Source organism: Callorhinus ursinus, unplaced genomic scaffold (assembly GCF_003265705.2).
Source record: "Callorhinus ursinus isolate GAN/ISIS: 27379988/994484 unplaced genomic scaffold, GSC_fseal_2.0 scaffold21, whole genome shotgun sequence".
NCBI classification, from domain to species: Eukaryota; Metazoa; Chordata; class Mammalia; order Carnivora; family Otariidae; genus Callorhinus; species Callorhinus ursinus.
The window spans coordinates 3,580,484-3,605,500 of record NW_027397083.1 but is presented as its reverse complement, the minus strand read 5'-3'; the positions used below and the strand labels follow the sequence as shown (position 1 = coordinate 3,605,500).

The 25,017-nt window shown below is 43.5% G+C and overlaps 1 protein-coding gene across 1 annotated transcript in view; it reads left to right on the top strand.

Moving 5' to 3' along the window:
• Positions 1–12,509, top strand: part of PTPRJ (protein tyrosine phosphatase receptor type J) — a 52,343-nt gene extending 39,834 nt beyond the window's left edge. The window contains exons 22-24 of the mRNA XM_025878701.2: positions 3,573–3,733; positions 5,169–5,304; positions 8,841–12,509. Of these exons, the coding sequence (XP_025734486.2) occupies positions 3,573–3,733; positions 5,169–5,304; positions 8,841–8,999 (456 nt within the window). The 3' untranslated portion in view covers positions 9,000–12,509. The remainder of the gene's footprint in view (positions 1–3,572; positions 3,734–5,168; positions 5,305–8,840) is intronic.
• Positions 12,510–25,017: the final 12,508 nt, after the last annotated feature.

The following is a 25,017-nucleotide window of genomic DNA, read 5'->3' as shown; positions in this document are numbered from 1 at the left end:
CGACCTGAGCCAAAGGCAGACGCTTAACCAACTGAGCCACCCAGGCGCCCCATTTTTAAAAATTTTTTAAAAATTTATTTTATAAAGATTTTTACTTATTTTACAGAAAGAGTGAGAGAGCACAAGCAGGGGGAGCAGTAGAAGGAGAGGGAGAAGCAGGCTCCCTGCCGAGCAGGGAGCCCGATGTGGGGCTCGATCCCAGGACCCCGGGATCATGACCTGAGCCGAAGGCAGACGCTTAACCATCTGAGCCACCCAGGCACCTCTTAGCTTTACTTTCTTAAGAGGAAGTTCATGTTATTTTTTTTTTCCTCATTGAAGTGTAGGTGACATATAATACGATGTTAGTTTCAGGGGTACAACATAGTGACCCAACAATTATATTCTTCATGCGGTGCTCACTGTGATGAGTTAGTCACCGTCTGTCACCATACACCGTCATAACTACATTATTGACTCTATCCCCTATGCTGTCCTCTTCATCCCCGGGACTTACATATTTTGTAAGTGGGAGTTTGTACATGTTAGTCCCCTTCACCTCTTTCGCCCATCCCCTGACCCACTTCCCCTCTGGCAACCACCAGCTTGTGCTCTGTTTTTATCAGTCTGGTGTTTAGTTTTGTTTCGTTTTTGTTTTTGTTAATCGTACGTTATTCCTGAATGGGATGAATCTTAGGAGCATGGCTCAGCAGCAGCAACTGTTACTTCCACTTTCAGGTGACTTGTTTATGGAGTTTTTGTTATAAACGGAAGCCCCTTTGGATTATTTGGTTGCCAATCTGACATCAGGAGTGGCAATCTGCAGTTGGGAGCAGTTTATGAGAATAGTTATGTTAATAGGATTTCTGGGCATATACGCATGGCCTCACCCCGCAAAAGTTTTGGGAAAAAAAAAAATCCAATTACATGGTGTAGGCACTGCAGGAAGACAGATTATGTGTCCTTTTTCTTAAGGGTGTTTAGAAATAGAGACAATGAAACTACATTGATATCTTTTGGTGGGCACATAAATTCGTATAACCCTTTGCTGTTTATATCAAAAATATAAAAATGACCATTCTCCTTTGATCTGGTGGTTCCACGTTTGAGAGTCTGTTTTAAAGAAATAATCTGAAATATAGGACAAGACTTATTATTCACAAAGAGGAATCTCAGCATTCTTTATAATGGAGGGAAGATTTGGAGCCTGTTCAAATATCTAGCTTTCAGAGAATAGATAACTAAACTCTGGGTAATCCAGTCGTGTATCATGATTTAGCTATTAGAAATGATGGCTGCGAAGAATGCATAATTACCACGGGGAGACGTGAGATTGCAATTAAGTGAAACATACCAGGAGACAAAATTTTATGCATATTGCGAATAGTGCCCCAAAGAAAAGCCTGGGAGTAGACTTCAGTGGAGTTGACCTTTATGGGGGGTTGGTGGGTTAGGTTCTCATTTGCAAGAATGATCCTTGGGGAGTCCATAAGTTATAGATACAGGATAGTGTATGAAGTGTTAATTCTTTACTGATTGCTGTGTCTCAGAGGTCCTGGCTTCCATTAATATTTCAATTCCTCCCCTGGAGGTACTGCCAAAGCTGTTACCACACACTGATGCAATTCACAGTGCTTGAGAAACCCTCATACTATGCTTATTTCTATAGATCTCACCCGTTTTAAACAGACCGGATTATCCTCAGTTGCTTTCAGTGCTTGCGGAGGGGAATCCCCTTGCGGGAGGGGGATCATGGGTGGATTTGTCCACATCGTTAATTAAACAATTAATTAATTGTTTTTAATTGTAATTTGTAATTTGTAAATTTAATTAATGTGTAATTAAAATTTAATGTTTAATTGTAATTAAAATTACCACGATGTTATCATTTTTGTTAACTAAACTCCGGACTCCGTTTGGATTTCACATTTTCCACTAAAGCCCTTTCCTGTTCCAGGATCGAATGATTCCAGGATACCACATGGCATTTAGTAAAATACTACTTTTTTTCCCCCTAAGACTCCTTTTTAATTACACAAGATGCATAAATATATTTTCCTTTTTAAAAGTGGGAACACAGGGGCGCCTGGGTGGCTCAGTTGTTAAGCATCTGCCTTCGGCTCAGGTCATGATCCCAGGGTCCTGGGATCGAGACCCGCATCGGGCTCCCTGCTCTGCGGGAAGCCTGCTTCTCCCTCTCCCACTCCCCCTGCTCGTGTTCCCTCTCTCACTGTGTCTCTCTCTGGCAAATAAATAAAATCTTAAAAAAAAAAAAAGTGGGAACACAGCAGATAGAACTAAAAGTTTCTTTTGACTGTCACCCCTAACGTGACTCCCCTGGCCCCTCTGCAGAGATAATGCTGAAAAGTCTGACCTCCCCCTACCCCTGCCTGTCTGCTCATCTCACACAGCTGCTTTCCTTCTTTGGATGAATACTTTTGGTTAGATTTGTGTATGTCATCTTTGTGTGTATGAGATTTCACAGTACCCGCGCCCTCACTCTGCCTTTTCTCTCTTTTCCATATTTTGAACAATGTGAATGCACTGCTTTTGTAATGTATATATGTTAAAAAAAATAAGCCTCAAAAGGTGGCTTTCATAAAGGAGATGGAAATGCCTACAGTCTAGCTGTAGTTATGAGGCTGAGGTCAGTGTCCAGGGCTGGGCATAATGAGCACAGCTGAAACGGGACAGGAATGGTCCAGCCTGGGTGGTACCTGTTTTGGTCTGTGGTAGGAAACCAGTCTGTGTCATAACTAACTCTGTTACAACAAGATCCACTTTCTATTGTCTGTCTGATGTTGAAATATTTTTTTTTAAGATTTTATTTATCAGAGAGACACAGCAAGAGAGGGAACACCAGCAGGGGGAGCCAGAGAGGGAGAAGCAGGTTTCCCAATAAGCTGGGAGCCCGATGTGGGGCTCGATCCCACGACCCCAGGATTATGACCTGAGCCGAAGGCAGACACTTAATGACTGAGCCACCCAGGCGCCCCTAGATGTGTTTTTTTTTTTTTTTAATGGGGGGGTCCTTTTCTCAAACTCCTACAATTCTAAATATTTACTTAGTGCTCACTAGTTACCTGCTGCTTCATGAGACTCTCCGGAAGGCAGGTGGATTGTGAGGCAGCTCTTTCCCCAAAGGCTCTTAAATTCATTTTTGGTGTTTTGGTTGGTGACATTCCCAGGTCGGCTCAGGGATGGGCTTCCTGAAGCTTTAAGGAGGTGTAGCTCTAAGACTGTGAGTACATGACTGGCAGGCACCTGTAGTAGGTAGGAAAGGAAGGTCTGAACTCAGGGTCAGAGGACGAAGCACTTGTGCTGCGTCTGAGCTCAGTGTGTGGGAGTCGCTTCCCTTTTCAGAATCTTTAGAGGATAAAAACCCCTCCTCCTTGGGCCTACTGTGGGATTGGATGAGCATGTCACAGTCTGGGCAAGCACTTTATCAGCTGTTGTACCAATGTGAAGTTGCAGTTTTTAGTTGTAACCACTCCTGTTGAGCCGCCTGTCAGCCGTCCCGTGCGGCTCAGTATCCGGGGACGGCTCCATTTCACTGGCCTTCTCAGACACTCACCTCTTTTCTTGGCTTTTAGATCCAGACAAGTGAGAGTCACCCTCTGCGACAGTTCCATTTCACCTCCTGGCCGGACCACGGCGTTCCCGACACCACTGACCTGCTCATTAACTTTCGGTACCTTGTTCGTGACTACATGAAGCAGAGTCCTCCTGAGTCACCCATTCTGGTTCATTGCAGGTATGCAAATGGCACTCCGTGTGTGACATTTCAAATGTCATTAGACAAGGAAGGCATACGAGGGAATGCAGTAGGTGTTTGCAAATTCAAGAAAGGTTTGGATAAGGGACCAGGGACTGGAACAGGGGTTGGCAAACTATAATCCATGGGCCAGATCTGGTAGATTGCCTCTGTTTTTTTAAAACTACAATGTATTGGGGCTCCTGGGTGGCTCAGTCAGTTAAGCGTCTGCCTTCGGGTCAGGTCATGATCCCAGGGTCCTGGGATCGAGCCCCACATCGGGCTCCCTGCTCGGCAGGAAGCCTGCTTCTCCCTCTCCCGCTCCCCCTGCTTGTGTTCCCTCTCTCGCTGTGTCTCTCTCTGTCAAATAAATAAATAAAATCTTTGAAAAATAAAAAAAACTACAATGTATTGTAATTTATTTCTTATTTATAACATTTTCTAATAAAACATTTCAACCTTACAAAAATAGAGAGTAATAATCTAATAAAGTATAACGTGAGGTCATGTATTTTTTTTTGTTAATAAGATCTTACAGATATAAAGCCTCTACTTATCAGTCTCCTTCTTACACAGTCTAATGTGGTCCTAAAGTGGATCTGAATCATTCCTTTGCATGCTTTTGTATTTTATTTCCTATATTTATCTATGGGTTTTATATAGCTTTAAACTTTTACCGTATTTTATGATAGATACATCATTCTGCAACCTTCTTTCTTCATTCAGCATTTTGGTTTGTTACTTAACAAAGTTGGAACACATAGTTCTAAATCATTTTATTTATTAATTTTTTTTGGCATGCAAAAACTGTATATAAATTAACGTATACAAGTTCATGAGTTTGGAGGTACATACACCTGTGAAACCATCACCACAGCCTCTTTGGCTGCCTATTTTTGTAAATAAAGTTTTATTGGAACAGAGCCATACTCATTTGTTTATATATTGTCTATAGTTTCATGCTATAATGGCAGAAAGAGACCATTTTGTCTGCAAAGCCAAAGATATTTATTATCTGATCCTTTACAGAAAAAGTTAACGCCCCCCCCCCCCCCCGCCCCGAACAATAAGACACTAGCTTTTAAGCTAAAGAAATTCATTTAGGACAGAGGAAAAGACGGGCTTTGTTGCCCTGTGGGGAATAGGTTGATGAAACTTGCCATCCTAGGTTATTGTGGTAACTTGAACGAAACTGAGATTCAAGAAGCTCTAGCAAGATGTTTTATTTGTGGCATTTGGCTCAAAATGAACTTTAGGGTTTGGGTCCCAATCCCAAGCTAATGCCTTCTGACTCGCCAAGATTTCAGTTGAGCAAATGTTTAATGATCCTGGGCGTTGATAGTGGGGGAGAGCAAGATATATGTACAGTGGGGACATTTGAGAGTTTTACATTAGACTAACCCATGGTGATGTGCTCATTTCTTTTTCTCTTCAGTGCTGGGGTTGGAAGGACAGGCACGTTCATTGCCATTGATCGTCTTATCTACCAGATAGAGAATGAGAACATGGTGGACGTGTACGGGATTGTGTATGACCTTCGAATGCACAGGCCTTTAATGGTGCAAACAGAGGTGAGGCCAAGCTGTGTTTGGCAGGCTGCTTTTCCAGGCCGTTTTTAAAAGGTTGCATCATGTCACATACTTGCGTTAAAACATTTCAGCCTTCTACATCTTTCGGCTCTGGGCTGTGAAGTAACACTGGATTTCTTTAACATCCTTAACTGATGTGTGATTGAATGATCTGATCTAGCGAGACGGTGGTAACTGATATCAGCAACGGAACAGTACAAACCAAGATACTATCAGGACTCCCTACCTTGAGGCTACTAACTCATCAAATAATCTGAACTTTGGCTTCTGGGTTTTAAACTCATAAAGCTGGTATTATCATGCTTTGTTTCTAAGAAGGTCTGACCATCCTTAAAATAAGCTCATGAATGGACTCATCAGATGTTAACGATGTGAATGAAATGGCGTAATGTTGCTGTGTGAATAGGCTGTGTATCCTCACCCAGCCAAGCAAATATGACACCACGTCAGTTATCATAGCTATAGGGGCTGGCCGGCCAATTGAGACGATGAATGCTTAATATGTACAGTGTCAGTTGGGTAAGACTGTTGGATTCGGCTTTCCCTGAAATGTTCCTGATAAACATTGTTTTCAAGTCATGTTCTCAACAATATATTGGGAAATAGCCTTCCTCGATGCTGTAGGGGTGAATGCGCCTTGACTGGGATGAGAGCAGAATATTAATTTTGTATCGAGCTGTCTCCCCGTACCAATTTAGAACTCTATGAATATGGGCTATGTTTTTGAGTCTAGCAGGGAATGTTCTGGAGGCCTGGGTACATTGTGTGCTTTGGGGTGAGCGGCACGGTTGTGGTAGAAAGAGTGGAATTCATCTCTTTGTTGGTCAGGAGAGAGATTTTCTTTTTTCTGGTATAATTATGTAGAGTAGGACTCAGTCTTTTATCCCCTTTTGAGAAACACAGAAATCTTCTACCTGCCTACAAATTCTTTCCTTGTTCCTTTTCTTTTGTAGTTTGAAAATAATATAAACTTGTTTATCTTTCTGTATTTTATTTTTTAAAAATTTTTTGAGAGAGAGAGCATGCGTTTGTGAGCAGGTGTTGGCGGGAACAGGGGGAGGGGCAGAGAGAGAATCTTAAGCAGGCTCCATGTCCCCAGCGTGGAGCCCCATGCAGGGTAGAGATGATGACCTGAGCTGAAATCAAGAGTCAAATGCTTAACCAACTGAGCCCCCCAGGGACCCTGTAAACTTGTTCATCTTACAACACCTAACGAAACAGGATTATATGGAATATATTTTTCTCTATTACTTTTTCTCTCCCAGTTCTACTCCCTAGAGGTAGCCAATGCTTACAGTTTGTATATATCATTATAGGTTTCTTTTTTTAAAAAATAATATTTCTCCTTTTTTTTTTTTTAAAGATTTTATTCATTTATTTGTCAGAGATTGAGAGAGCACAAGCAGGGGGAGAGGCAGGCAGAGGGAGAAGCAGGCTCCCTACCGAGCAGGGAGCCCGATGCGGGGCTCGATCCCAGGACCCTGGGATCATGACCTGAGCCGAAGGCAGACGCTTAACGACTGAGCCGCCCAGGCGCCCCTCATTATAGATTTCTTTATGTACATCTGTAGAAAGGCAATATATTGGGAAATAGCCACACACACAGTATATGTGTGTATATATATATATATATATATGTATGTATATATATATATATATATATATATACGTATATATATATATGGCTAGTGCTTTTTAAAAAAAAATCTGAGTACAGTTGACACACAATGTTCCTTTAGTTTCAGGGTTACGACATAGTGATTCAGCAAGTCTGTGTGATAAGTTGTGCTCCCCACAACTGTAGCTACCATCTGTTACTCTACAATGCTATTACAATACCATTGATTATATTCTCTATGCTGTACTTTTTACCCCCTTGGCTTATTCATCCCATAACTGGAAGCCTGTACCTCCCACTCCCCTCCCCTATTTTGCCCATCCCCCCCACCCCCCCGGCGATCATCAGTTCTCTGTATTTATAGGTCTGTTTCTGCCTTTCATTTGTTTGTTTCAATTTTTAGATTCTACGTCTAAGTGAAATCTTATGATATTTGTCTTTCTCTGTCTGACTTACTTCACTTAGCATAATACCCTTTAGATCCATCCATGTTGTCGCAAATGGCAAGATTTCATTCTTTTTTATGGCTGAGTAATATTCCATTGTAGATCTGTACCACATCTTCTTTATCCACTCGTCTGTCAGTGGATGCTTAGGTTGCTTCCATATATTGGCTACTGTAAATAATACTGCAATAAACATAGGTGCATCTGTCTTTTTCAATTAGTGTTTTTGTTTTCTTTGGGTAAATACCCAGTAGTGGAATTACTGGGTCATAATGGTATTTCTATTTTTAATTTTTTTTGAGGAAACTCCATACTGTTTTCCACAGTGACTGCACCAATTTACATTCCCACCAACAGTGCACGAGTGTTCCCTTTTCTCCACATCCTTGCCAACACTTGTTGTTTTTTGTCTTTTCTTTTCCTGCCATTCTGACAGGTGAGAGGTGATGTCTTGTTGTGGTTTTGATTTGCATTTCCCTGATGATGAGTGATATTGAGCATCTTTTCATGTGTCTGTTGGCCGTCTGTGTATCTTCTTTGGAAAAATGTCTATTCAGGTCCTCTGCCCAATTTCTAATCAGATTGTTTTTTCTTTTTGATGTTGAATTGTATAGGTTCTTTATATATTTTAGATATTAACACAGAGTATTTTTAAAAAATTGGATCCTGTTTTATATGTAATGCTGCACTGTGATTTTTTTTTTCTCTTAAAGCATCATGGATACTTTCTGTCAGCATATACCTCTTCTTCCTCTTCCTCTTTTTAAGTGGCTACCTGCAGATTCCGACAAGCTTGCCTGAGGGTTGTCCGCACCTAACTCTACCCTGCTTAGCCCCCTTAACCCATCCCCTCTGTTGAGAATCACAATTTACTCCTTATACTGCACATGCTCGCTGACCAAGTAATTCTTGTTGGACTTTTTCTTGTTTGAAATATACATGTGCATTATTTCCTCCACATTCATTCTTTGCTCTTTCCCAAGATTCTGGGGCTCCTCCTTGGGGAGGGGAGGTTTGGGGAGCGTGTCCCTCTGGTTAAGAATGATTGATGACAGGCGCCTGGGTGGCTCAGTTGGTTGAGTGACTGCCTTCGGCTCAGGTCATGATTCTGGAGTCCCGGGATCGAGTCCCGCGTCGGGCTCCCTGCCCAGCGGGAAGTCTGCTTCTCCCTCTGACCCTCCCCCCTCTCATGTGCTTTCTCTCTCTCATTCTCTCTCTCTCTCAAATAAATAAATAAAGTCTTTAAAAAAAAAAGAATGATTGATGATGAGAATCTTGCTCTCTGTGGTTTCAGATTTCACCAGAATGTGGCGGCCTCTAGATAAACGTGAACTTGAACCGTTCACTGGGGGGTCGGTGGATTTGGGGGAGTGGCGGTACTCTGAAAATAGCCTTGGGTGCTAATAATCTCTGGGACCGCTGCTCATTTGCTTTCTCCTTTTACTCTTCTACAGGACCAGTATGTTTTCCTCAACCAGTGTGTTTTGGATATTATCAGGTCCCAGAAGGACTCAAAAGTAGATCTCATCTACCAGAACACAACCGCAATGACAATCTATGAAAACCTTGCACCCATGACTGCGTTTGGAAAGACAAATGGTTATATCGCCTAATTCCAAAGTCAGACATTTCTGGAGTTACCCAGACCGTCACACCCACAGCAAAGGAAAATGCCCCGATGTGGACATGTTTTCATATGTCTAATATCTTAATTCTTTGTTCTGTTTTGTTAGAACTAATTTGAGGGTGTGAGGCTGCTCACGTGCAACATGACAGATGAGAAGTTGGGGCTGTCAGTGGCTGTGGATGGGTGGTGAGCTAATCAACGACATTTCTGATCACCAATGGGATGAGTTCACTTTTTGTGTTTTGGTTTTTTTTTTTTTTTTTTTCTAGAGAATTATGGAACACCAGGAAAAGTGAGCTATGATTTTTTTTTCTTTTTCAAAACAGATTCTTTTTAAAAAAAAGACTATTTTATATGATTCACATGCTAAAGCCAGGATTGTGTTGGGTTGAATATATTTTAAGTATCAGAGGTCTATTTTTACCTACTGTATCTCGGAATCTAGCTGATGGAAAATACATAATTGTGGATGATTATCATGTAGGGAGGGGTACGTGGTGCCTCTTCTGCCTGGGTTTTCTATTTGAACATGTGCCTTTTCTGAATTATGCTTCCACAGGCAAAACTCAGTAGATATCTCTATTTTTGTATTGAATCTCATAATTGGAATATACGGAATATTTAAACAGTAGTTTAGTATCCAAGATTCAGCCTTCTCAGTAACATTCCTGTTCTCATTTGACTAGAGGAGGCCTCCCCCTCCCCCTCCACTTCTCCTCTCCCGTTTCGTGCTCTCTTCTTTCTTCCCTTTTCCTTTCCCTTTTCCCCAAAGACACTTCTGTTGGCCACATTTGCAGCCCATTGGTTGAGTGAGAGTGGAAACCAGGTATCACCTTGAGAATTTCTGGGGGGCGGGGAGGGAAGCAGAGGAACCCTACAGTGACATAATCTCCTTTTTCTTGTCCCTGTTTTATCCCTTTTCTTGTTTCTGTATTTGGTAAGAAGGATTATTTAAAGGTGCAATATGTGACTTAGTGATTCATGATGCTCTAGGTTTTTAGTAATGTTTTACTCAGGTTGGCATTTTATGTGTGTCCATGTGTCCGTGTATATGTGTGTGTGTGTGTGTGTGTTTAAAAGCGTGGCAATCTGTGAACACTTCAGTGTGAAAACAGTGTCTGATTAATCCCTCCTCCCTCAAAGTCCACTGGCTTTAGTCTCTCTGCAGTGACACACATCCATATCTACTGTATATATATATACTAAACTCTTAAAACAGTCATTCCTTTGAATTGAGGTGTACAAAGTTTGAATTTGTATCAAAGATGTAATTATTTTTAAAACATCTTTTCACTATACTGCTGCTGTAATTACTTTGATTTTTTTTAATGTAGATTAATTTTTTTTTTTTTTTTTTTTTTTTTTGCTTCAGGTGTTGTATCCACCAAGAATTTCAGAATGTACGTGGATTTATTTTATTGGTACATAATCTGTAAACTTCTCAAGGCATTAACATGAAAGGATTTGTTTCTTTTTATTTTATATTGTGGCTCAGGTTATATTTTGAAGAAGTTTTGTGTTTATCCTCCTATAGGCAATGAAGTGTATAAGGTCTTATGAAGGAATTACCAAGTCCCTGGAATCCTGTGGCCATTTTCCACAGTAATAAATCCTGCTGTAAACTTAGGACCATTGTGTCCGAGTGAAAACGGGAGCGGGGTCTTCTCTGAGTGCCCTGGTCACCGTTGACCTGGGGGAGCCCGTCTCCTGACCCTGCCGTGTTCCTCACTCTGTTGGCACTTTGAGAGCTGACTGGACATGCTGGTGGGTTATGAAGGGTGAACCACAACCAAAAGCCCTTGATTCAGTTCGGAGGTTTAGCGCTTCTACGTCTTTTGTCTCCCTTTCCCCTTTGAGGTACTGAAAGGATTAAAAGGAGAGGTGGTGACAGTGTCGTGTCTGGGGAGAACTTCCTTCCCACGGAGAAATTGCACTTTTTGCCGAATCCTTTGCTCTCTTTCATGGCAAGCAGTTCATTCAGCCTCGGGCCCTTAAAGGAATGGGTGGTGCAGGCCTGGGCGGGCCCTCTGGACTCAACTTCAGAGGGGCCTTCAGCTCTTGAGGTCTGCATCAGGGAGGCCGCGCTGCTGAGTGATGCCAGGTTTGGGTGGATGGCTTCCAAACCTTCACACTGGTCTGTCCCTTGATGCACGCAGATCTCGGAGAGTTCCCTGACTGCATCGAGAGGCCCCTGCCCCGGGCAGAAGTTCTCTGGGCCATACCGCTCTCCACTTCAGTTGTCAGGAAGTCAGTGGGTTGGGTGTGTAGGTTGTCAAGTCCAACAGAGATGCTCTGCCCAGCCCTGCCTACATCCCTGCCATGGAGAAATCAGAGGGAAGGACTTGGCTCTAAAAATTCCTTTAAAAGGTTAAAGCAACAGTAATTGTAAACCTATTGTATAAAAACACACACAAAAAACCAGAAACCCTCCTCCCTCTGCCTGATAACGGGTTTGGGATATGGGCAGCAGCCCTAGCAAGCCACTCTTAGATGTCACTCCCAATCCTGGGAAGAAGGCTTGTGGTGGACAGGTCTGGATTCCACCTGGCAGGTCAGACGAAGGTCACGAAGCTTCTCTGCATCCTAAAGAGGGCTGGATTTGGGGCCGCTGGGGGTGGTGAGGGTATTTATAGCACAGTGATTGAAAAGGGAAGATAATTGTGTAAATATAAAGGACACATGGGCTGGGGGTTGGCCATAGGAAAGAGAAGGTGCTTTTGAGCTCCTGTCCCAAAGCCTCCCAGGAACAGTGAACTAAAATTTGTGGAGTCCAGTGGAATCACAGAGATGGTGTGATCATCCCTGCTTTAGTATTTGCCAGTTGCACACAGAAGAACAGCAAGGGTGGGATGAGTTACCCGTGAAAGATTGATGGTCAGTTGGTTTGGGGGATTTGGGTCATTGCTACCTTCTCCCAAGAGCAAGGGCGTTTGCCTCCAAAGGTAAACCTGGTGACACAGGGACCAGTGGAAAATGACATTTGGGGGTCTGTTCCCCGTGGGCACGTAGTGACCTCTGGCTGGACTTTGGCACATTTGACTGCACTGGATTTGGGCTTCATCGAGTCAGAGGCTCCTGGGGGGTGGGGGCCAAATATGCAGCTGATCCATGTTTGCTTTTCATCTGAGATGAAAAAACCTGGTTTTCTTTTGCAGTGCTGGGTTGTGCTTATTGAACTAAACGAGTCTTGGCGACTGATGTTGATTTGCCTCAAAAGTCCAAGTTCTGAGTTTTCAGACTGTGTAGCCGTCAAGTGTTCGACATACTGTAGCTTTTTTTTCCCTTGGGGGCACATATGAACAGGATGTGTTGATATGGACTCTAAAACTGTAATTTTCTTGTAACTATTTTGGAATGATGCATATTTCTAATGTTTGTTATACTTGTACAGAGTATTGCTGTTGGTTGCTTTTTTTTTTTTTAAGGAAAAAAATGGCCTGAAAAAAATTTTTTTAAAAAGACTCACAAATACCAAATATAAAAAATGTCAACACACTGTGCCTTTGTTTCTTTTCTCCCCTCACTTTTTACTTTATGGACACCATTTCATTTACGAAGCAGTGTCCTGGCCGGCGTGTAACTGGGGCATCTTTAACAACAGCATGTCCCTTTTGGATTTTCTACCTTGGCTTTGTTTGCGGGGCTGCCACAACAAAGTGCCACAGACCAGGAAGCTGAAACAACAGAACCTTACTCTCTCACAGTTTTGGAGGCCTGAAGTCCAAGCTCAAGGTGCTGGCAGGCTGGTTTCTTCTGAGGCCTCTCTCCTTGGTTTGCAGATGGCTACCATCTCCCTTTGTCCTCACACGGTCTTCCTCTGTGTGGCTCTGGGTCCTAATCTCTTTTTATCTGGATACCAGTTATAAAGGATTAAGGTGTGCCCCCCACCCCCCACCCCCCGAATGACTTAATGTTTACTGTACTCACCTCTTTAAAGACCATATCTCCAAATACATTCTGAGGTACTGGGGTTAGGAGTTTAACATAAGAACTTTGGGGAGACGTAATTCAGCCCAAAACACACATCCAGGGAGACTACGTGAAGAGGAGACTTGGAAGAAGTGAGTGTGCTTCTAAGATGTGGCTGTGTATGCACTCGGCGGGTCAGACACCTGGGTCGACAGATGGACAGACACCCCACTTCCGCTACTTGGTGGTAGCACTTACGCCGTAGGCAAGTCCCCAGGAGTTTTAGAGGATTTTTTGGGGGACACCTGGGTGGCTCAGTCGTTAAGCGTCTGCCTTCGGCTCAGGTCATGATCCCAGGGTCCTGGGATCGAGTCCCGCATCAGGCTTCTTGCTCAGCAGGGAGCCTGCTTCTCCCTCTGCCTGCAGCTCCCCCTGCTTGTACCTTTGCTCACTCTCTCTCGCTCGCTCTCTCTAACAAACAAATAAAATCTAAAAAAAAAAAAAATAGAGGATTTTTTGGTGATTGATTTGGGGAATCCCAGAATTGCTGGGATACTGTAGCAGTTTGGGCAGTTTTTATTTCCGGTGTCTACCATGCACCTGCCACTCTATCTCAATGCCTGAGGGTTCCACCATGAACAAAAGGGACAAAAAGCTTTGCCCTCATGAAGCTGATATTCTGATGGGGGAAACAGACCAATAACAGAAGTAAATAAAATCTTTAGTGTGTTAGGTGGTAAAATAGAAAACAGCATTCATGCCCTGATGCACCAACTCGTAGCTTTCACACGATAAGCCCTGCACACACCTGTGCCGAGGAGAAGGGCTTCATGCCACGCGCTCGCCGCGCGCTCCTGCTTGTGGGGAGGACAGAGACTGCTCAGAAAGCCTCGGTGCACACGCGGCAGGCCCACCAGTGGGAGAAAGATGAACGTACGCAGAAGTCCTCCCGTAAGGAGGAGCGGGGCCTGTGTGCCGCAAACACAAAGGGGAACTCACGGAAATGCCAGAGCAGGTTTAAGGGCACAAGTAAGAGGGATTCCAGGGGAATGACGGGTGCTGGTTTCTGAGCTGAGTCTTCAGTGGAATTTTCGGAATTTTCGCAGGCGGCGATGGGGGTGGTTGGGGCGTGAAAGCACAGGCGTTTACCTGGGGAAAGTGTCAGGGAGGCTGGAGTGCCAGCACGGGAGAGTGAGCGCACCTGGCGGCGGTGGATGAGCCTGGAAGGGAAGAGCTCCAGGACTCTGTGTGGTGGCCTGAAGCTGTCTCACTCCAGACACACATAAGTAACCACATGCATGGGGCGCCTGGGTGGCTCATTCGTTAAGTGTCTGCCTTCGGCTCAGGTCATGGTCCCAGGGTCCTGGGATCGAGCCCCGCATCGGGCTCCCTGCTCGGCGGGAAGCCTGCTTCTCCCTCTCCCACTCCCGCTGCTTGCTCTCTCTCTCTCTCTCTGACAAATAAAATCTTAAAAAAAAAAATAACCACATGCATACACAGGCACATAACTTACCTTCACTGTCTTCTCTGGATGGAAACTGCATGGTGGTCACATGGCATCACATGGGCTGGAAGGAAGGGTCCTGCCAGACACTTGGCAGGTAAATGGGACTGAAGTCCTGTGAATGTGAGTCAGGGGTAGAATTTACCACACAGAATGGGGCACATACAGCCCTTGCAGTGGGAGACAGGGCCCACCCCCACCAATCCCCACTAGATCCCATGAGGTTCTCAGCAATTGTTGGTACTGACGGGGGGTTGGGGTTCTTCCAGGACCTTGTCTTGCCCATGATGTGCTCTGTCTCTCCCTCACCCCCCATCCTCCTCACCTCTCCCAACTATCTGGAGACTACCGCTAAACACCGGCCTGCTTGTCAAGTGCAACATAACCAGTAACAGTTCCAGCACATTCCTGAGCTGTTTACTGTGAACTGCAGCATGAACAAAGGTCAGTCTTCCAGGCGTAGTACCGCTGGTGTGTCCAGGTCTGCCCAAGGCCACAGCTGTACTTACTTTTCTCATTAGGCAAAAAACACAGATCTGGAGCATATTGCAATTTAATTATTCCTGGTTGAAGCTAGAAAGTATTTTGCCTTTAAAAAAAGATGCTTCCAGATGGATGTATGTTGGGCTAAAGAATTGTGCAGGTCCCAGTTTGGAGCCCTGAGCTTTAGCTCTTGCCCTCCCCAAATGACTGAGTGGAAGTCACAGACCTTCCTGCTTTTGAGAAGCATCAGGTGGCAGAAAGCTGAAGTTTGCCTGGAGTGTCCAGAGTCGAGTATCTGGGGCTTGCTCCAAACACAGCGCTCATGCCTGAGCAGAGGTCGGTGTGAGTTGATGTCTTCTTGTTAAAGCTGAGGAAGTATAAAGACTCAGGCCCCTACGAGGGCATCTTCCCAAGGGTGTCTTGAGCCAAATGTCATCTGGCCATCACACCTTCGACTGGGAAGTTTCCGGGCCTACCCTTATGTTTCAGACTCTGCCATTCGGCAAAGAGGGGGCTTGAAGGTAAGTTCGGTAAGAAAAGAGATGACGTTTCAATTTTTTGCACATGAGTGTGGTTATAATTTTGTTGCTGTGACACTCAGCATAGTGCCTGGGATACAAGAAATATCCAATAAGTGGTAGCTATTCATTTATAAACTTAAATTTGTATTGGTCATCTATGGGGTGGCAGTGGGCCCTGGGTATATACATTTGTGAACAGAACAGGCATGATCATTGCCCTGGTGGGATTTTAGGGCCTATTGGAGAGACAGGAAATTTAAAAGGAATTAAACCTGCCGGCTGACACATTGCATCTTGAATGAGAAAGGATCGGAGGGAGTGGCAGGGTGTGCCAAGGCCCTGAGGCAGGAGTGCATTTGGCGCTTTGAAGAGGGGTCGGGAGACTGTGGTCTCTGGAGCCTCGCTGACAAGGGAGCTAGGAGCACAATATGAAGCCAGAGGGCTAGGCAAGTGATTGTCTTGGGCTTCATACAGGATGGTGGTGGGCCAATCCACCCCTCTCCCTTGTCTTTGACTCAGGATGAGGCCAGATGATTTTTTTTGGCCCATGCATATGGGCAGAAGTGACAGTACTAGTCCCAAACCTAGATCATAAGACACTTCACTTGGTTTTGTTCACTCTCTGGTGCTTCAACCATTGCTATGGAAAGAACCTCCCCTGGGCAGGTGCTGCCCTCTAAACATGAGCCCTGGAACGAATACGTGAGGAGCAGCGCAGCCCTAGCCAAGCCCACCGGGGCTCCACCTGGGAGCAGAGACACCTGGTCCAGCCCTGCCTATGTTCCGTGGTCCGTAGCTGGCCTACACATCCATGGGAATGATTTACTTCATGAGAATCTATGACTTTGGGATCATTTGTGACGTAGCATTTTAAAAAAATATTTATTTGAGAGACAGAGGGAAAGAGGGAGTGGGGTAGGAGCAGAGGGAGATGGACTCTGTGCTGAGCTCGGGGCCCGAGTGGGGCTCCATCCCAGGATCCGGAGATCACAGCCTGAGTCAAAAGCAAGAGTTGGACGCTTAACCGACTGAGTCGCCCAGGCACTCCTATTATATAGCATTTTTGTGGCAATAACGAAAACAGCCTCGCAGCTAGTAAATGGTGGAGCTGGGATTTGAGTCAACTTCCAGGCTTGGTTCTTAGTCATCTCTTTCAAGAGTAGATGATTTCGTTCAAAATAGTCAATTTCTTTTTTTTCTTGTTTTAATTTTTTAAAAATTTTATTATGTTAATCACCATATCACCATACATCATTAGTTTGTGATGTAGTGTTCCATGATTCATTGTTTGCATATAACACCCAGTGCTCCACGCAGTATGTGCCCTCCTTAATACCCATCACCAGGCTAGCCCATCCCCCCACCCCCCTCCCCTCTAGAACCCTCAGTTTGTTTCTCGAAGTCCGTAGTCTCTCATGGTAATTCCAGTTAGTTAACATACAGTGTTATGTTAGTTTCAGGTGTACAATATAGTAATCCATACATCACCCTTGCTCATCACAAGTGCACTCTTTAGTACTCATCACCTTAAATTGTCCATTTTTTTTTTTTAGATTTTATTTATTTATTTGACAGAGAGAGAGAGACAGCGATAGAGGGAACACAAGCAGGGGGAGTGGGAGAGGGAGAAGCAGGCTTCCCGCTGAGCAGGGAGCCTGATGCGGGTCTCCATCCCAGGACCCTGGGATCATGACCTGAGCCGAAGGCAGACGCTTAACGACTGAGCCACCCAGGAGCCCAAAATGGTCCATTTCTTAACCAGGCAATTATAAACAGAACCCCAGAGGTATCTATCACACCAGAGAAAACAGTCAGGATTTGCCTACAACTCTATTCTAGAGGCCTTCACTAAAGGTTATGATAGAGTTAGCCCTCCTAGGCTTTCTGCTTGGAGACAACTCTGGGTGGGGCAATGCACCCATAGTCTTCCTGCCTTGGTTCAGGCCAAAGTTGTCCCAGAACGTTTCTGCATAACCTGTTGGTCTGGGTGAGCAGGAGGATGCAAGAAACCTTCATATTCTGTCCCTGACTTTTTAAAAAACCATGCTAAAATGCAAAAATGTTCCCACATTTAAGTGTTTTCTGCTTCTAGCACTTAGTTTGGTAAAGATTACTCAGGTATAGCCAAGAAACTGAGGTATCATTGGAAATAAACATCAGATAATCACCTGTGCTCTTCTAACATGTAAACTTTGAGAAAAGCAATTTATAGAACCGTAAGTAGGGAATAATTCCATTTAAAAAGTAGATAAATGCATAGAAGAAAGACAACTCCAGAATAATGTAATGGTGGGACTATGAGTGGTTTTATTTTTATTTTTACTCACCTAAATTTTTTAATTTCTCTCAATGGCTACTCAAGTAATTAAAACCTAATATTCTTTTCTCCTTGATGAGAAAAATAAGCTATAGCATATTTTAAAATATATTTGTCAAGTTTTACAAAGTTCTCTAAAATGCATGTGAGCCCAGGGCTGTTTTTTAAGCACCTACCTCCAGCTGCTAGCAGTTTGTTAAGAGAGAAAGTTAAGTTTTTGGAAGTTAGGTTCTGAGTTGTAAAGCTGGAGGAAACAAGGGACCTTCGTGCTCCTGGCTGAATGTTGGTTGGCCAGGGTGGAGGGCTAGTTGGCATCTGGGGAGTAGAGGAGGAGACAGGTTTAATCCCTGCTCTCAAAAGTTCTCACAGCCCATCTGTCCCTTCTGGGGTTTCACAGCTCCCTTTGGGACTGGACTGGAAGCTCTCTGGGACTTCTGAGGAAAAACATGAGGCTTTATGAACTATCAAAGTCACTTTTCCTGAAGGTAGGTAGACCCGCGGATCCAAAAGTTGAATAACGTTGGCAGGGGCAGCCATTTCGAATGTGGCCACTAGATGGTGCCAGAGGACTGGGCCGGGGAAGCAATCCTTGGTTACACTGTTGAGAAGGCAATGGAGGAAAATAGGATTGGAAAAGGAACAACAGGGTTGAAGAGTATCCTTGCCAGCAATCAGTAGCTTTATTCTTTATAACTTAGTATACAGTATGTTCATGGTAAAAAATTAGGAAATTTAGGGGCCCCTTCGTGGCTTAGCATCTGCCTTCGGCTCAGGTCATGATTCCAGGGTCGTGGGATTGAGTCCCGCATGGAGCTCCTTGCTCGGTGGGGAGTCTGCTTCTCCCTCCTCCCCTCCCCCTGCTTGTGCTCTCTTTCTCTCTGACAAATAAATAAAATCTTTATTTAAAAAAATTTATGAAATTTAGATAAGAAAAAGAGTGGAAAGAATCCCGCGTGGTCTCTAACCAAGATGGCCCCCAATGATCGTTGTTTTCTGGTACCCAAACTGCTGCGGGCCCCTTCTGCGGTGTACCAGGGTTGGTCTGTGTGACCCGTAGAATGCAGCAGAAGTGATGGTATGTTGCCTCTCTGATTAGGTCATAAACGTCTCTGCTGCTTCTCTTGTTCTCTCAGGAGCAACCCTATGACGGGCTCACGTGGTGAGGAACTGAACCTCTTGCCAACAGCCAGGTGGTCTGGAAGCAGAGCGTCCAGCTGCACTCAAGCTTTCAGATGATTGCAGCCCTGGCTTACAGCCTGACTGTAAGCCTCCTGGGAGAGACCTTGAGCCAGACCGTCCAGCTAAGCCACTCCCAGGTTCCCGATCCTCAGCAATTGCTTTAAGCTTTGGAGTCAGATAAACACGATTTGGGGCCTAGCTGACCACCTACTAGCTGTGATTCTGCAGACAAGCCACTTCCCTTCTTTGAACCTCTAGTTCTTTGTGAGAATAATAGCATTTACTCATAGTGCTGTGTAATATGATAGCATTTACTCATAGCTTTAAATGAGATTCTATGTACAAAATTCAAGATTAACTGCTAGCTGCTTCTCTATATAGGCAGAAGCAGGAATTTTCTTTGGAGTAGATGTCTTTATTCTGAGAAGTTAATTAAGCGCCCTGCTTAGTATAGCCGATATAGTAAGTGTGGGGACCTATTATTATGATGTTTTTCCTGAGGTGGAGTAAAAAGTGCCTCCCCTTGGTATGCACAGTTTTCGTACAGAGCAAGGGGCTTTCTGGGAAGGAAGGGCCAAACCCCCCAACTTTTGGTCTCTAAGATATGCAATGAAGGAAACCTATTTTGCTGGTTCGTGGTAACATTGACCATGTTCCATCAGCATAAATGAATATTAAAAGCCTCAAAAGGGAGCCTCCAAGAGGGAAAGAGGGACCAGTGTTGGTGATTGTAGGCTTCAGCACCGGGGTTTGTGTGGGAGGCTTGATTTGGTACAGCATGTTCCTGGGGCTGGAAACCCCTCTGGATCCAGCCATACTGGACTGTTGTGTTTTGGGGAGCAATAGCTGAGCGTGTGAGAGTGGACAAACAGAACTATGACCTTGGGGCTCACATATGGAGTGTAACCATGACATGAGAGAGGTCTAGACCTGGGCAGTAGACCCATATCCATCAGATTACACAGGACCAATCACATGGCAATGACCAAAGACTGTGCCTAGTCAGATTTTTAATTCCTCTTTTCCCACGTGGTCTTTGGCAACAGGAGTCCTTTGGGCTGGGAGTTCCTCAGAAATTTTTGGACAATTTGGGATGGAGATGGGGTTCAGCATTATGGGGTTCAGATAGTGGACTTCTGTTAACAAGGTAGGTGTGCCTTGAGCCGTTAGTAGGATAAGTAAAAGATGTAATTTAATTTGTGTTTTCAAGATGGTGAAATAGATTGTATGACTTGGGTAAACTAACTGCTGTTATAGCAAACAAGGCCCAGATCTCAGTGGCTTAATAGCCACGCCACAGTTTAATGTGTCTGGTACCATTCAAGGACCCACGCTGGTACAGGTTCCATCCCCTTTAACCCAAACCTCTTAAGGTCATTCAGAGTGTTACCTTCTATCTGGCAGATGAGGAAGAGAAAGTGGAAGACACTGTGTGGGGGGTTTCTATGGGCCAAGTGTGGAAATGACATATATCACTTTCACCTGCATCCCACTGACAGGGAAATAGCATTTAGCTGTGTACGCAGGAGGCCGAGAACTGAGGGTATCCGTGAGCACCGATGTTCTGTGCCATATTTGTCAAGCCAATGGATAAAGTGCTTAGCACAGTGCCTGGCACCTGGCAGGGATTCCGTAAATGGTGGTATCCTCCACCCTTCCAGAGACACATGTTTGGGGAAGGAGTAGATGGGAAAGAAATGGCCTCTGTGCTCCTGCATTGGCATGGCAACCCAGCTACTTCTAAATGTCTTGTTTTGTGGATCTAAGAGAGGTACAGGGAGGTGTTGAGTCCTGGTTTGGGTGCACAGTATGGTTACAGGAGGAGTCTGGAACTGTAAGCTCTGGATCATCAGCATTCTCACAGCCTCCAATCATGCCTTTAATTACTTACCTACAGCTCCTGGGGATCTCAAAGAGGTAAAAGAATACTCAGCTCTGAAAACCCCCTGAGAGATGACATTAATTTGCTTCTTTGCAAACTTTTCCTCACTCTTTGCCTCGGCTCCTTAGAGTATAATTAGTTGCCAAAGGCATCATGCCATAAAGCTGGGTGTGGGCCACAGAAAGCGGGCACTGATCATTGATTGCACAGAACGGAAAACTAATTGGCTCTTTTTCTTCCCTTGATGATGATTGTAGCAGCAGAGAACTTTTCCTGCTAAATGCAGAGAGGCTGATATCCAAGTTGTAGAGAGTTAATGGAAACAACTGAGACTACATGGATTTGAACAAGCTATTTTTATCATTTTTACATCTATACTGTCATGTTTGCACACTTTTTTGTTGTTGTTTTTTACTTGATATATTTTGAAGTTCTTTCAATATCAGTATACAGGCTGCTGCAACAAATACCATACTGAATGGCTTAAACAACTTGAGTTTAGTTTTCAGAGTTCTGGAGGCCAGAAGTACAAAATCAAGGTGCTGGTGGATCTGGTTCCCTGGTGAGGGCTCTCTTCCTGCCTTGCAGAGCTGCCTTCTGCTGTGTCCTCACACGGTGCAGGGGGTATGTGTGGGGGATACAGTGTTCTCTCTCTCTTCCTCTTCTTAGAAGGCTGCTAATCCCATCGAGAGGACCCTACCCTTGTGACCTCATCTAACCCTAATTGCCTTCCAAAGGCCCCATCTCCAAATACCATCACATCAAAATGAAGATTAGGGCTTCAACCGTATGCATTTCTGGGGGACAATTCAGTCCACAGCACCCTTCATTTTTTTCCTTTAAATATTTTTTTTTAAATTTCAGATTTACTGAAGTATAACTGACAAATTGTAAGATATTTAAACTGTATATTATGGTGATTTGATATATATATATATATACATATATATATATATATTTCATTGTGAAATGGTTCCCCCGTGTAGTTACTGATACATCCATCACCTCACAACCTCACATAGTTGGGGTGGTAGTGTGTGAGAACATTTAAGTTCTACTTTCTTAGCTAATTTCAATAATACAGTACAGTGTTATCAACTATAGTCACCGCGTTTTACATCTGATCCTCTGACCTTATTCCTCTTGTAGCTGAAAGTTTGTTCCTTTCTCTCAGCCTGTCCCTAATTCCGCCATGCCAGCTCTTGGCAATCACTTTTCTGCTCTGTTTCCATGAGTTTGACTTAACCATTTTTCTTTAGATTCCACATATAAGTGATACCATGCAGTATTTATTTGACTTATTTGGCATAATGCCTCAAGGTCTACCCATGTTGTTGCAAATGGCAGGATTGCTTTCCTTCTTATGAGTGAATAATATCCCATTGTGTATTTATATGCCACATTTTCCTTATCCATTCATCCATTGATGGATACTTAGGTTGTTTCCTTGTTGGGAGGTTTTTGATTACTGATTCAATCTCCTTGCTAGTAATTAGTTTGTGCAGATTTTCTATTTCTTCATGATTTAGTCTTAGAAGGTTGTATGTTTCTAGGAATTTATCCATTACTTCTAGAGTGTCCAATTTGTTGTCATGTATTTTTCATAGTAGTCTCTGATAATCCATTCTATTTGTGTGGTATCATTTATCATTTCTAATTTTTTATTTGAGTCCTGTCTTTTTTTTCTTCCTAAGTCTTGCTAAAGGTTTGTCTATTTGTGTTTTCAGAAAACTACTTCTTAATTTCATTGATCTTTCCTATTGTTTTTATTTTTAAAGATATTTTATTTATTTATTTGACAGAGGGAGACAGCGAGAGAGGGAACACAAGCAGGAGGAGCGGGAGAGGGAGAAGCAGGCTTCCCGCTGAGCAGGGAGCCCGATGCGGGGCTCGATCCCAGGACCCTGGGACCATGACCTGAGCCGAAGGCAGACGCTTAACGACTGAGTCACCCAGGCGCCCCCCCTATTGTTCTTTAAGTATCTATTTCACTTGTTTCTGCTCTGATCTTTGTTACTTCTTTCTTTCTACTAATTTTGGGTGTTGTTTGTTCTTCTTTTTCTAGTTTTCTGAGGCATAAAGTTAGGTTGTTTATTTGAGATCATTCTATTAATGTAGATATTTATCACTAGGAACTCTGCTGGAAAAAAAAAAAGAAGATAGCAGGAAGGGAAAAATGAAGGATGGGGGGAATTGGAGGGGGAGATGAACCATGAGAGACGATGGACTCTGAGAAACAAACAGAGTTCTAGAGGGGAGGGGGGTGGGGGGATGGGTTAGCCCGGTGATGGGTATTAAAGAGGGCACGCTCTGCGTGGAGCACTGGGTGTTATATGCAAACAATGAATCATGGAACACTACATCAAAAACTAATGATGTATGGTGATTAACATAACATAATAAAATAAAAAAAAGAAGTGCTTTTCTACATCCCATACATTTTGGTATTTGTGTTTCTGTTTTGTTGTCTCAAACATATTTTTTAAATTTCTCTTTTTAATTTCTTCTTTGACCCATTGGTTATTCAGTAGCATATTGTTTAACCTCCATATATTTGTGAATTTTTCAGTTCTCTTCTTGTAATTAATTTCTAGTTTCATACCACTGTGGTTAAAAAAGATGCTTGATATGATTTCAGTTTTCTCAAATTTAAGGCTTGTTTTGTGGTCTCACATATGATCTGTCCTGGGGAACATTCCGTGTGTCCATGAGAAGAATGTGTATTCTTTTGCTCTTGGTAGGAATGTCCTGTAAATGTGTGTTATGTGCTGATGGTCTAACATGTAGTTTAACTCCAGTGTTTTCTAATTGATTCTATGTCTTGATGATCTATCCATTGATGAAAGTGGGGTACTGAAGTCCCCTACTATTATTTTGTTGCTATCTATTTTGCCTTTCAGGTCTTTTAATATTTGCTTTATATATTTAGATCCTTCTATGTTGGGTGCATAGATATTTACAAATGTTGTATACTCTCATTGGATTGACTTCTTTATCATCATATAATGACATTCTTTGTTTTTATTACAGTCTTTCGCTTAAAGTCTATTTTATTTATATAAGTATAGCTACCCCTGCTTTCTTTTGGTTTCCATTTGCATGGAATATTTTTTCCATCCCTTCACTTTAGGTCTGTGTGTGTCATTACAGCTGAAGGGAGAATTTTGTAAGCAGCTTATAGTGGGGTCTTGTTTTTAATCCATTCAGCCACTCTATGTCTTTGATTGGATAACTTAGTCCATTTCTATTTAGAGTAATTATTATTATTTTTTATTTTTTATTGTTATGTTAATCACCACACATCATTGGTTTTTGTTATGTTAATCACCATACATTACATCATTAGTTTTTGATGTAGTGTCCCATGATTCATTGTTTGTGCATAACACCTAGTGCTCCATGCAGAACGTGCCCTCTTTAATACCCATCACCAGGCTAACATCCCCCCACCCCCCTCCCCTCTAGAACCCTCAGTTTGTTTTTCAGAGTCCATCGTCTCTCATGGTTCGTCTCCCCCTCCGACTTACTCCCCTTCATTCTTCCCCTCCTGCTATCTTCTTCTTTTTCTTTTTTTAACATATGTTGCATTATTCGTTTCAGAAGTACAGATCTGTGATTCAACAGTCTTGCACAATTCACAGCGCTCACCATAGCACATACCCTACCCAATGTCTATCACCCAGCCACCCCGTCCCTCCCACCCCCCACCACTCCAGCAACCCTCAGTTTGTTTCCTGAGATTAAGAATTCCTCATATCAGTGAGGTCATAAGATATATGTCTTTCTCTGATTGACTTATTTCACTCAGCATAACACCCTCCAGTTCCATCCACGTCGTTGCAAATGGCAAGATCTCATTCCTTTTGATGGCTGCATAATATTCCATTGTGTATATATACCACTTCTTCTTTATCCATTCATCTGTCGATGGACATCTTGGCTCTTTCCACAGTTTGGCTATTGTGGACATTGTTGCTATAAACATTGGGGTGCACGTACCCCTTCGGGTCCCTACATTTGTATCTTTGGGGTAAATACCCAGTAGTGCAATTGCTGGATCGAATGGTAGCTCTAATTTCAACTGTTTGAGGAACCTCCATACTGTTTTCCAGAGGGGTTGCACCAGCTTGCATTCCCACCAACAGTGTAGGAGGGTTCCCCTTTCTCCACATCCCCGCCAACATCTGTCGTTCCCTGACTTGTTAATTT